Below are 11,901 nucleotides of genomic sequence, written 5' to 3'. Positions count from 1 at the left end.
GCAGTAGCTCGGGAGCCTGGCCAGGGCGAAGCAGGGGAGGGCGACGCGCTTCTCCCCTCGTGCGAGCAGGGGAGATGGCGCGAGCTCGCCCGCGTCGCCGAAAAATCGGCGGGAGGATTTCGGCTCACGTCCCGCCGCTCCACCCCCTATTTAGCCCCTCCCTCACCGCCCCAACTCCCACCACCATTCTTCCTCCGTTCGCGCTTTCCCGCCGACACGCATCGGCACCGACGAGCAGGTAAGCGGCGCATCTTCATTGGCCGGCTGTCCACGGCGTCGGAGCTCCTTCACCGGCCGGCGTTCATCTTCCACCACCGTCCCCCCTCGTCCTCAAGCTGCAGCCATGGCCTCTGTGAGTTCAATCCCCCTTTCTCTCTGTTCCTTCTAGCTAGATCTGAGTTGCAGCTAGGGTTTGATCTAGATGCATGGTTGATTAGTGGTCTGATCTATGAGATGATATGGTTGGTTGCTATGCTGCGGTTACAATTTGTGGTAGGGCTAGATGTTCAAGCATGTGGTAGGCTAGATTAGTAGTAGAGTTTGAAGTTGAACCTTGTGCTTGTGTTGAAATGCTCAGATCTGTGATTTGTAGCTATTGGTGGTCCATTTGTAGCATGCTGTTTGTTCTAGATGTATGTTCCTGCTCATAGATTGTCTGGTATGCTTAGTATGATAGTGATGAAGCATGTGCTTGCTATGATAGTGATGAACCATGTACATGTAAGCTCCTGCTTTCATGGATTGTCCGGTATGTTGTGTGCTATGCTCACTGTCAATGCGTGCTACGATTGTAGGACATGACCACGCAGACGCAAGATCTTAGTCAAGCCCTTGTCGTGTCCGACAGCCAGTTTGCTCCATCGTTTGTCGAGGACTCGCAGCCTATGTCCGAGATGGCACCTGATTCAGAGGTGTTCGGGTCTGATTCCCTCTATGTGCCAGTAGTGCTCGTTGAGCCAACAACTGCTGCTGCTGCTGCTGCCGCTGCACTCAAGCTAGCAGCAGCAAAGGCAAAGAAGGATAGTAGGTCGAACAACATGAAGTGGCAGCCGTTCATGTCCACGTTCGTGCTGAACAAGATGTGTGAGCTCATCTCTAGTGGAGTTAGGACTGACAAGGGCTTCAAGGAGGTGCACTTGAACACCATTGCGAAGCAGGTGTTCGAGTTCTGTGGGCAAGAGGTGTCTGCCACCCAGGTGTACAACCACCTGAGGAAGTGTAGAAGTCGATGGATCCAAGTGTCCAAGCTGAGAGACCTTAGCGGTGCCTCATGGGATGAGAACACTTGCTCCATAGTTCTGGAGGCAGAGCACTACGCCGGCCATGTCGCGGTTAGCTCACAGCCCTCTTCCTTTTCATACTGTCCACCATTGCCTACTCCTAATCGCAACTAACAACACTTGTGTTTCATTCTTAGGACCACCCAAGGGACGCTGAGTTCCTCAACACACCCATCCAGAACTACAACCAGATGCAGCACATCTTCTTCTTCGGGCTGGCAACTAGGAAGCATGCCATGGGCTCGGGGGAGCCTCTTGGTTCTCCCATGCCTGACTTCCCTGGGACCCCGGACGTCGAGATCCTTGATGGCCCTGACAAGCTAGCTGTGAAGCCATTTGACACTCCATTTGACCCCGTTGATAGGAAGAGGAAGAGAGGAGGCCTGATGGAGGAGGAGGTCAATGTCTCCTGCAGCATGACTGAGGCGGTGAAGGAGGTGGCAACGGCCATCAGGGAGTGCAAGCCCCTCGACGTCCACCCTGACCTGTATGGCACTGTCATAACCCAGGGTGGCTTCAGCGACGAGGCTCTCATGGCAGCTCTCAGCCACCTACTTGACAACAAGGCCCAGGGTGTTGGGTTCGTTGCCATGGTCGACGCTCACAGGGTGCTGTGGTTGAGGAGCTGGCTGGGCAAGCACTACTACTAGAGTAGTGCTGCCTGTGAGCGTGCATGATCCCCCACGGCGATGGTGGTGGCGACGACGACGACGATGACGATGACGACATACATTTTGTGTAGCTAGGGCTCAACAACTATTTGATGGTCTGTATATTTTGGTGATGTGGTATATACTAACCCCTCACGGTGACGGTGAACTTGCGGTGGTAGGACGACACCCTCTTTTGGATGTGGTGGTAGGTTAACAGCAAGGTAGTGCTAGGAAGAACTTGCTATGCCGTATGATCATGCATACTTTACTTCTCTTCTGCTCCATTGTTGTTTGTGTGCTACTTTGCTTGCTACTTGTGCTCCATTGATTTGCTGCTTCAACTCTTGCTCTTGTGCTTTGCTAGGGCAAGTGGTATGCCGTGTTCATTGGTGAGCTTCCAGGGGTTTATAGTTCATGGGAAGAAGCCAATGCACAAGTGGCATCGTATAGCAACCGCAACTACAGAGGGTTCAAGACTAAGCAGGCAGCAGAACAAGCTTACTTCGCCTGGGTGCGAAAGCACGGAGGCAGCAGTGTCGACAATGCCAAGGTTGGAGCTGTCAAAGTGGAAGCTGCTAAGGTGGATCGTCAGTTCGGCCTGAAGCTGAAGAACTTCATCATCTTCACCCAGTTCGTCACCATTGTTGTGTTGTGGCGTTGGTGTGCTAGGTGTGATCATTGTGGGTAAGCTCACCAACTAGGGTACAAGGTAAGCACAACATATACGTCGTATGCAACCAAACGCCGTGTTCATGTGCCGCTAGGGCCAATGCAGGCAACCAAATAAAATGCAATTGCGTATTACCTAATGCAAGGATTAGGGATGCAGGCAACTAATCAAGTTGCATATGGCATATTAGGGTCTGTTTTTCCTCAACCAGGTTGGATTGAAAAGGGCATGCAATGCGACTACTGTTTTAAACTGAAACCAAACACGCCCCAAGGGATTCGGTCTTGCCGGCGAGTGGTGCGTTCCCCTGACCACGCGTTGCAACGAGAACCGCCTTCCAGATTGCAATGACGCCCATGTCGGCCGCTGCTACTTCTTGTGTACTGCTGCTGCCTGTTGTCGCTACTGCAAGTCTGCAACAGCCGCTGCAAGCAGTACGTACATCCATCTTTGCTCATGGATTGATGTCGTGCCGCCCTGAATTTCCCGTTGCTGCTGCTCACTGCTCACCGCCGCCGCGGACCACCAGGGCCCGCGCCCGCCGCCATCGGTCGCATGGGCTTTGCTCCACGGGGTTGTCCGTCAGCGGCCAATATGTGGATGTGGAGATCAGTAGATCCTTCTTTTATTTGCTTATGCAAAATATATCAATTCAGTAAGGTGAAAACTTTTGCTTTTAAGATGTTTTTTTTCCTTTGGTTGGTGTTCCTCTTTCTCAATCATTGCAAATTCAGTAATATCTTCATACTAATTCACTGGTTACATGATTGGGTCCTCACTAAGTTCTCACCGGTCCCATCTTTTCTCACTTATGTACATTGTGTTCATAATTCAAATCCTTTTTCCGTCCATTTTGTCACTGGTTAAATTATGCGGCTTAAACTATTATTATGACCCCTGCTGCTTCCAGATTTTGACTTCTTTTTTGGTTAAATGAAATAGTTTTTTATCAAGCCGTATCGTTTATTTCTGAGCTATTTCAGGTCATCCTTCTTCTGATAATTTTTTTTTGAGTTACTTGTTGTGTAATGGTGTAGGAGCTTTTCTCTGAGCTGGGTGATCTGAAGTACGCCTACAGTAAGGATGCAATTTTTTCCTTTACACGTGTTTAATATCTGGACTGTCTGACATTGCCTCTTCTTGCAAGGAACAAATAGCAGTGTTGAGGCAAAACAGCAGTGTGCAACTTGATGGAAAACATTAACCAACACTCCTATAACTCCAGCTGCACTTTAGTTAGTAATGGAGGTTATGATAGGGATGTTGACGTATGTTCTACTAGCTGCATCAGTTACTTTATAAATTGAGTGCACATCAAATCGAATATAGATGCATTTGTATATATGTTTGCTACTCCCTCTGTCCCAAAATATAAGAATGTTTTTAACACTACACTAGTGTCAAAAACGTTCTTATATTATGAGACGGAGGGAGTAGAATTGTGCAAAATTGTTTGGCCTAATCAGTGGTTAAGTGGTAGGGATGGTGATGCAACAATGACTCGGTACAACTGATAATTATATATCACTGAATGTCGCTAACACATTTTATATTGCATCATGCTCAAGAAATTTTAGGATTCATGGGTGATATAAACGCACGGCTCAAGTGATTTAACAATTTCTTCATATTCTTGATTTAGAGGGAGTGGGAGAGAGGATGGGCACCCATGGAAAAGAGCAAGTTCAAGAGGTGGGTGCAGCAGCTCTGTTTTATCCTCCACAAACTTGCCTCCTTTGCCACCAGTCTGCTTATGCTAATTTACATGTTTATACAGTCTTCCTCTCTAAGTTACACGTGTACTTTAATATCTACTCCCTTCGTTACAAAATAGATGACTCAACTTTGTACTAACTTTAATACAAAGTTAGTACAAAATTGGGTCATATATTTTGAAACGGAGGGAGTAGCGGCCACTTGGCTGATTCCATGTTTTTGACTTTTTGACTAAGCAATCTTTCAGTATTATGCTGCACTACTGTTATGAACAGTGAAATTTCTTTTATAGTTAGTTTCAGGTTGTCCTTTAAAAAAAACTGGGTTGTCCTTACTTGCATGTATAAAGAAATATTAGCATTTACAAGGTTTGAACAAGAGGCGGGTAAATTTTTTTTTGAGCCGAGACCGTAGAACAATCGTTCTACGGTAATTATATTATAAAAAGTAAGAACAAAGTCACAAGTACAAATCAACCTATGCCTTCTCTAGGAAACATAAACAACATATTATTCTGGTCCTAACATGTGATTGACCCAGGTCCTGATCTTAACAGCCTTGTTAGCTTTAGCTCGAAGTTCTGATGCCCATAAACCCTCCTTAAGATAGAACTTCCAAGTATTGCGATGAGGAGGTGCAGATCGAAAGATTTTATCATTCCTGACCGACCATATACCCCAGCATCCCATGATGATGATGTCAAATGCAATCTCTGCAGGAAGTGTGCTCATTGCCAATGTAATTTCATCATGAGCAAAAATTCCTCTCTGTTTTCCTGGAATAATAAGATCCCAACATGCCATGGCAAATGGGCAGTCCCAGAAAAGATGCATGGCAGTCTCCTCAGTGTGGTGCGAGAGGCGGGCAATATCATCACTCCGGCTTCCTTTTAGCTGGTGTTGCTTCCTAACTTAAAAGAAATAAAACATGCTACATATATTGGAACATCTTAGCAAATATAATGCTTCTACAAACCTTTTTTTTGGACAATGACACTAATACATGGTATTGTCACCCTTGTCCATTTTGCAACCTATATATAAAGTTTGAACAAATATGTCCACAATGTTTTTTTCTCAAAGTTTTGTCATGTTTAGATATTCTCAGATATTTAAATTATTCTTTCATTAAAATGGACGAGGGCGGTAACGCGCGCCTTCATGTTCTGCTACCACTGTATTATTGACTGCTCTCATCATAGCTCTGTGATCCATTTTATTACCATACACTTCTACAATGGACGGTTTAAAAAACCCTTCCTGAATAATCGCTTGAGCCGTTCGTCGGCTATGAACGTATTTGTGGTAGTGCCGTGCTCATCACCTCAGATGAATCCACAAGGACCACAACTAATATGCCACGAGCCATTGGAATCTTCGCATCTACGTGGAGGGATCGACTTGGAATATTATTAGAATTAGTACATTAGCTCTGCGATCCCAATTGCTTGCACTTCTTGTTTGGCTCCACAGAGCAACGTGGCACCAATCACAAGAGGAGAGACCAGAGAGTACCATATATAGAGGCAGAGTTGTCCACTCCGCGTGCACACCCAGAAACCTTATTTCCTCTCTACCATTGCACAAGTAACCAACATCGGCATTTGGCGACCTCCATTGTCCCGTGGAGATGGACAAGTCAAGCCTGTACCTAAAAGGGTTTCCTGGTTTGGTACATCCAACAAGCGCAAGCATGGAGGAGAGACCAATGGCCTCTTCCACTTCCTGCAAAGGCCCTGACCACGACGACAAGAGCAAGAAGCACCAGTGCGAGCTGATCGGCTACGAGGCGCTGCCGGAGTGGCTCAAGGACAACGAGTACATCCACGGCTACTACCGGTGCGAGTGGCCGATGAAGGAGACCATCCTCAGCATCTTCTCCATCCACAACGAGACCCTCAACGTCTGGTCGTAAGTCCCTTAACCGATTGCAATATGCTCATCAATGGCGAGGCGATTCCCCTGAATCATCTCGACTCTGTTGCTCTACATGCGCAGGCATTTGGTAGGATTCCTGCTGTTCCTGTGCTTGACGATCCTCACGGCAATGGTGATCCCACGGGACGGCGGCGGGAACACATTTGACGACACGCCATCGACTAGGAGCTACTGGGGAGATCTGATGGCGATGGCCAACGTGACAGGGGCGCTGAAGCATGAGGCAGCCGCCTGCCTCCTGCTGCCTCCAGCTGCCGCAGATTTGTCTGGAAACGAGGAGGAGATCCCGAACAGCTGTCCACCCAACACATCATCCTCGCCCTCTCACCACCATGTTGCGCTGATCCAGGTACAACTATACTAATCACCATTGATTCCACCACTTACTCTGCTTGTTTATTCAATTAATGGTTAAGTGCCATTGTCATGTGTTCATGTGCTCTGGTTAACTGGACCTGTCATGTTGAAGGTAGGTTGGTAGGTAGAAATTATAGTACTACTATATTGGTTTTGGAGCTGGTTGGCCAGTTTTAATTTAATGGGGCGGTGGTGTGGCAGGGCACCAGCATTGCATTTATGCTTGGGAGTCCTTTTCCCTTGCTTTCCTGTGCTGTGCTAGCTAGGGTTCTTGAGCTTGATGCATGCAGGACATGTTTGTTGGTTTACTTTTTCTTCAGAGTAGTAGTAGTAAGATGCAGGAGGTACCCTTGATAGGTTGATTGCTTTTGGTGCATTCACGTTGTGCCAACCACAATGTTTCCCAAACCCAAAGGCACCTTCTATTATTAAGGTTCTTGCCAACAGATTGACTAGTGCCAATGTGTCCCAACTGCTGGGTTTTGTCAATGTGTCTCACATTTTTTTTAGTAATACAAAAATGATATAGATTGAAAAAGTCCGGAATCTTATACTATATAGATATACAGATCTCCCTCTTATTCAGGACAGTGTACGCCCTTTTTAGGATCTGCGCTGGTCAAACTTTTACAAGTTTACTCATGAACAAGGAAATAATTATTAGCAAAATCATAACATTGATTTTACTATAATCATTTGTACAATATTCTTATATAAAGTTCATTTATTTTTATGCAAGGGAACATATTTCCATCAAAACTGATGGTCAAAATGGAATCTTTAATCCCACAAAAAGAAACTTTAAGATTGTGTCACCTTCGTCGGTAGAGGTAATGCAACGCTCTACTTTTCCATGAATGTGATGGACAGCCACTTATTTGGTTGTGCAAGCCTTGATTAGCTCATTTTGGTCAACCAATCGAATCACGTTAGCTGTATGTTGCAGTTCCACGTGCACTGACAGATGGCAAGACTTGGATTTATAACCTTCATGGAAAATAATGACATTTGCTTTGCAATTCGTGCATTTTCTCTTCGTGCATGTGCTGTACCGTGCAGCTCTGCAAGGGAACTAGGAGCCTAGGAGCATTCGTAAGAACATCTACAATCGGACGCGGGACGCCCCAAACCCGTCTCAAACATCCGGGCGGACATCCCGGTGATTTATCGTCACAGAAATGCGACCCGGACGGGCTCCTTAAACGAGCCTCAAACGCCGGGGCTGACTGGCACACCTCATATCCAGTCTACACATCGAGCGTCCAGGCGCGTCCGCCACGTCGGACTGTTGATGAGGGTCCCACAGGAAAACACTCTGAAACCCGACGGTGCGAAGCTTATCTCGTACGTCAGACCGATGGCGCCGCGTCGCACCGCTCCGGCGGGTCGTGTAGTGCCTAGCCGGCTATTTAAGCCGACCACTGGCACCGAAACCCTACCCGTCCACATTTCCCCGTCCGCCGCCATCGCCGCCACTTTCCACTCGCCGTCCGGCACCACTAGTAGGCATGCCCCCACGCCGTCGGGTAAGGAGCTACCCATATCTAACATCGGAGCGCTGGCTGCAGCTCCTTGAGCAGATCTGTGCAAGGCGCGAAGCCCGGATCGCCGCGGGGCTACCTCCGAACGCGGTGGATCAGAAGGAGGAGGAGGAGGAGGATGTGCGGGACGCTGGGGACGCGGATCTGTAGTCGGACCAGCAGACGATCCTCGATTCCCTCTGGTCAGAGTCGGATGCGGAGGCCAGACGCCGTCGTCGGTAGGAGGTGGAGGCGAAGCACGCAGTGAAAGACGATGAGGTGCCTGCATATATGGATGAGGATGATGAGGAGGAGAAGATGGATCACTCCTACGCGCCCGTCCACCCGGCGCCCGGCACCGACGTCGTGGACATCTCCGACGACGAATCGTAGCTAGTCTATAGTAGTAGTACATAGATTTATTTTGCATGGTTTGCATGGATCTAAGGGAATAAAATATGAGAGACACGGATGTAGAGAAGCAAATTTGAGGCCTGGCCGGTCACTGCCCGCATACACGTCCGGTCACGTCCGTATGCGTTTGAGAGGTCGGATTTACCGAGTCCGGCTGTAGATACTCTAAAAGAGCCTTCGTGCATAAAATCTTTCATAGGCATTGATAATTTGTAATTTCAAACACCATAGTTTACAACTGTTAAGATTACACCAACTTTTAATTTGGTGGTAGTTCTTTTGGGGCTTTTATGTTGGAATATATTGCCTTTTCTCTTCATTAGTTTAGCCTTTTGGATGAATTTGCTTAATGTAACATGGTATGAAGCCAAGAGGTTTATGAGTTCAAGTCCCTACGAATGCAATATTTTTTTTACTTTGTACATCGATCTCACGTTTAAAGACTAGAGGAATCTTAATCTATCTGTGAGTATAAATTTATACGTGACGTGGAGTATTAACATATATTGCTCATCACTCTATCAGTTCGGATTTTTTGACGAACTGACTGGTGCTTTGAATTCAGTATTGTACAATTTTTTTAAATCAATATTCAACACAACATAAATTACTGAGAAAACTTACATTTTCAAGACCATGTGGATGCGTAAGACAATGGCATGTAAGACTGAAGTTCCATAGGGATCCATACATAACTAGGCGCAAAGATGGGTTTGCATAAGAGTTAAATGCAAGGCTAGTCATAAATTTTCTCCCCAAGTGTCAAGTGAGTCTCGGTTCTATGAAAATGCACATCCCTGCTGGCAGAGAGCTGGTGTGTCAAGGCTAGAGAGCCGTAGGGACCACGCGGGAGGCTACGGCGCCGGGGAAAGGTGGACCTTGTTGCCATCGTTGCCATGCTCTGTTGTCGTTCCCAACCACCACAACATGATTGTGCTGAGCTCATGGCCCCTCTGCCCTCCTCCTGCTTCCCGTCATGGCATGTAGCACCATCATCCTAGCACTTCCAACCTCCCTCCAATGAACATAGGGCTCTGCTCACCTCCTCTAGATGCAGCGCAACCCTAACTTGCTAACCCTCCTACGTTACACTCTTGTCTGCTGCTCAAGCACTTTCATGTGCGCAGCCACCGTGCCCACTCTGTTGTGTCGCGCAAGCAACCAAGGCATGTCTGTGGTCTCAACCTGACACACGAACTGGTAGGCACGCCACATCGTCATCCTCATGGACACCACCGCCAGTTACTTGCTGGACTATGATCACCGCGTCTTGCTAGAGCCCGATTGTCGCCGGTAGCGCCTGATTCACTCGAACCGGTAAGGAGAGGGGATGGACCACAAAATAGGAGGGAATATGATCGTGAGGTGTTTTTGCAAAGATCCACATTCCGCAGATATGACCGGTGGATCCTCTGTCAACGGGGTTGCGCTCAAAGCGCCCCGTAGGCTAGTGAGCACGGGTTAGCGGTCAATAGGATCTCCGATGAAATTTTTACAAAAGATTTAAGACGAGATGGGCATTTTCACTGAATCGGGACTCACTTGACATTTCTTAGAAAAAATTAGGACCTTCCTTGCATTTAACTCTTAGCATAACTAGATGTTCCCCTGGTTCACAAATCCCTGTCCATTTGAACCCTAGTTCATCAATATTGTAAGCAGATATATATCAAATAGTATACAATTTGATATTGCATCATTCACAAACTTAAATATATTTTCACTAATTACACAACTGCCTCTTAATAAGTCACCTAAAATTGAGTTTTATTCGAGAGCACCAAAGAGAATTCGTAATTAATTCCAGCGAGCGTGCTATTTATCCGAGAAATTAAGCTTCAGTTTGTACTACGTCTTCCCCTGCTAAATCCCGCATGAACCGCAGGCGCAGCAGGACGCGAGCGCGGCGCCACGGGCCGTGGACGCTGCCTCCGCCGATCCGATCACGCGGTGGCCGATGTTCGCGTACCTGTGCGGAGCCATGGTGTGCCTACTTACGAGCAGCGCATGCCACCTGGTGCTGTGCCACTCGGAGAGAATGGCGTACGTGACGCTCCGGCTGGACTACGCCGGCATCGCCGCCCTGATCGTCACCTCCTTCTACCCGGTCGTCTACTACTCCTTCCTCTGCCACCCGGGGCTCCAGCGGCTCTACATGGGCTTCATCACCGCCTTCGGCGCCGCGGCGGTCACGGCGTCGCTGGTGCCGGTGTTCCAGGCGCCCGAGTTCCGCCCGCTCCGCGCCGGGCTCTTCTCATGCATGGGCGTGTCGGGGCTCATCCCCGTCGCGCACAAGCTCGTGCTATACGGCGGCCGGCGGGAGGCCGCCGTGACTGCGTGCTACGAGGCGCTCATGGGCGCGCTCTACGGGCTCGGCGCCGCCGTCTACGCGGCGCGCGTGCCGGAGCGGTGGTTCCCCGGGAGGTTCGACCTCGTCGGGCACAGCCACCAGCTGTTCCATCTCTTCGTCATCGCCGGCGCGTACGCGCACTACCTCGGTGGCGTCGAGTACCTCAAGTGGAGGGACGCCGACAGGTGCTGGTGACCGGCGGCATGGCATGGCTACAGTTGTACAGCTTCATCTCCGGCTGAAGATGGAGGGATCTGGCGTCAAGAAACTGTGCATTTTGTAGTGAAAGAGTACTAAGGTATACATACATAGGGGATTGTTTGATTGATGAAATGGATGTGAGGCGTAATTTGTATGAAGAGATTAAGAGCTGCTTAGCACCGGACAAGCGACAATCTTGTGTATAATTGATTGGAACCTCTCCTTCATGGTCTCGAAAGAAAATGAGTGCAACTAATGCTGTAACAAACATATGTAGATAAACTTGGATTCAGTGATGATTATATTCGTCAACTGAGCCTTGAGGATCTCACTCATATCGCTCAGTTTGATGGAAATGTCAGGTTGTTTCACTGGCATGATTGCATCAATTTTGGCGGATTTCCTTTCATCTGTATTTTTTTAAATGAAGACCTTAAAGGTGTCCGGCTTTAAATTAATATATCATAAAGCTCACACACAGATAGAGTAACAAAGGTTCACACAACAATGAAAATTACCCTCGACAACACTAATAGTAGGATTGACAACAAGCTCAAAAAGCCCTTGGATCTCTATCCAGAGGGGCTGCAAATCTATCCACAGATCAAACTAGAAGTGAATGGACCGCTCATTGATCGCCTCAAACCTTGCTCCCAAGGCGAAGGTTGGTTTCATCGCCTGTATCCCATTCTAAAAGGGTGATCCGCGACAGTTAGACTCGAAGAAAGAGCCATTTAGAAAATATTTAACATTCAGCAGTTCTGCCGACAACCCAGACTCGTTTTGAGAGAGCTTCCGGATCC

General features: G+C 47.9%; 1 protein-coding gene across 2 annotated transcripts; it reads left to right on the top strand.

The window, feature by feature from the left end:
* The first annotated feature begins 5,732 nt into the window (after window positions 1–5,732).
* Window positions 5,733–11,469, top strand: LOC123119893 (heptahelical transmembrane protein 4). Of its 2 annotated transcripts, XM_044539855.1 has the most exons (3): window positions 5,733–6,229; window positions 6,317–6,605; window positions 10,433–11,469. In XM_044539855.1, exons 1-3 carry the CDS (start codon window positions 5,949–5,951, stop codon window positions 11,090–11,092), a joined length of 1,230 nt encoding a protein of 409 aa, XP_044395790.1. In that variant the 5' UTR covers window positions 5,733–5,948; the 3' UTR covers window positions 11,093–11,469. The 2 variants fall into 2 exon arrangements, with proteins under 2 accessions (XP_044395790.1, XP_044395791.1); XM_044539856.1 differs by lacking the exons at window positions 5,733–6,229; window positions 6,317–6,605 and adding an exon at window positions 6,616–7,443.
* The last annotated feature ends 432 nt before the right edge of the window (window positions 11,470–11,901 follow it).

The sequence above is a fragment of the Triticum aestivum genome, chromosome 5D (genome assembly GCF_018294505.1).
Source record: "Triticum aestivum cultivar Chinese Spring chromosome 5D, IWGSC CS RefSeq v2.1, whole genome shotgun sequence".
Classification (NCBI taxonomy): Eukaryota; Viridiplantae; Streptophyta; class Magnoliopsida; order Poales; family Poaceae; genus Triticum; species Triticum aestivum.
This window is presented reverse-complemented; position numbering and strand designations above follow the sequence as displayed.

Bases quoted from the DNA above. Each gene is read 5' to 3' on its own strand.
- LOC123119893 (XM_044539855.1), top strand. From the start codon at position 5,949: ATGGACAAGTCAAGCCTGTACCTAAAAGGGTTTCCTGGTTTGGTACAT. The intron at 6,230-6,316 runs GTAAGTCCCTTA...CTACATGCGCAG, and splicing joins GAGACCCTCAACGTCTGGTC to GCATTTGGTAGGATTCCTGC. The intron at 6,606-10,432 runs GTACAACTATAC...CATGAACCGCAG, and splicing joins ACCATGTTGCGCTGATCCAG to GCGCAGCAGGACGCGAGCGC.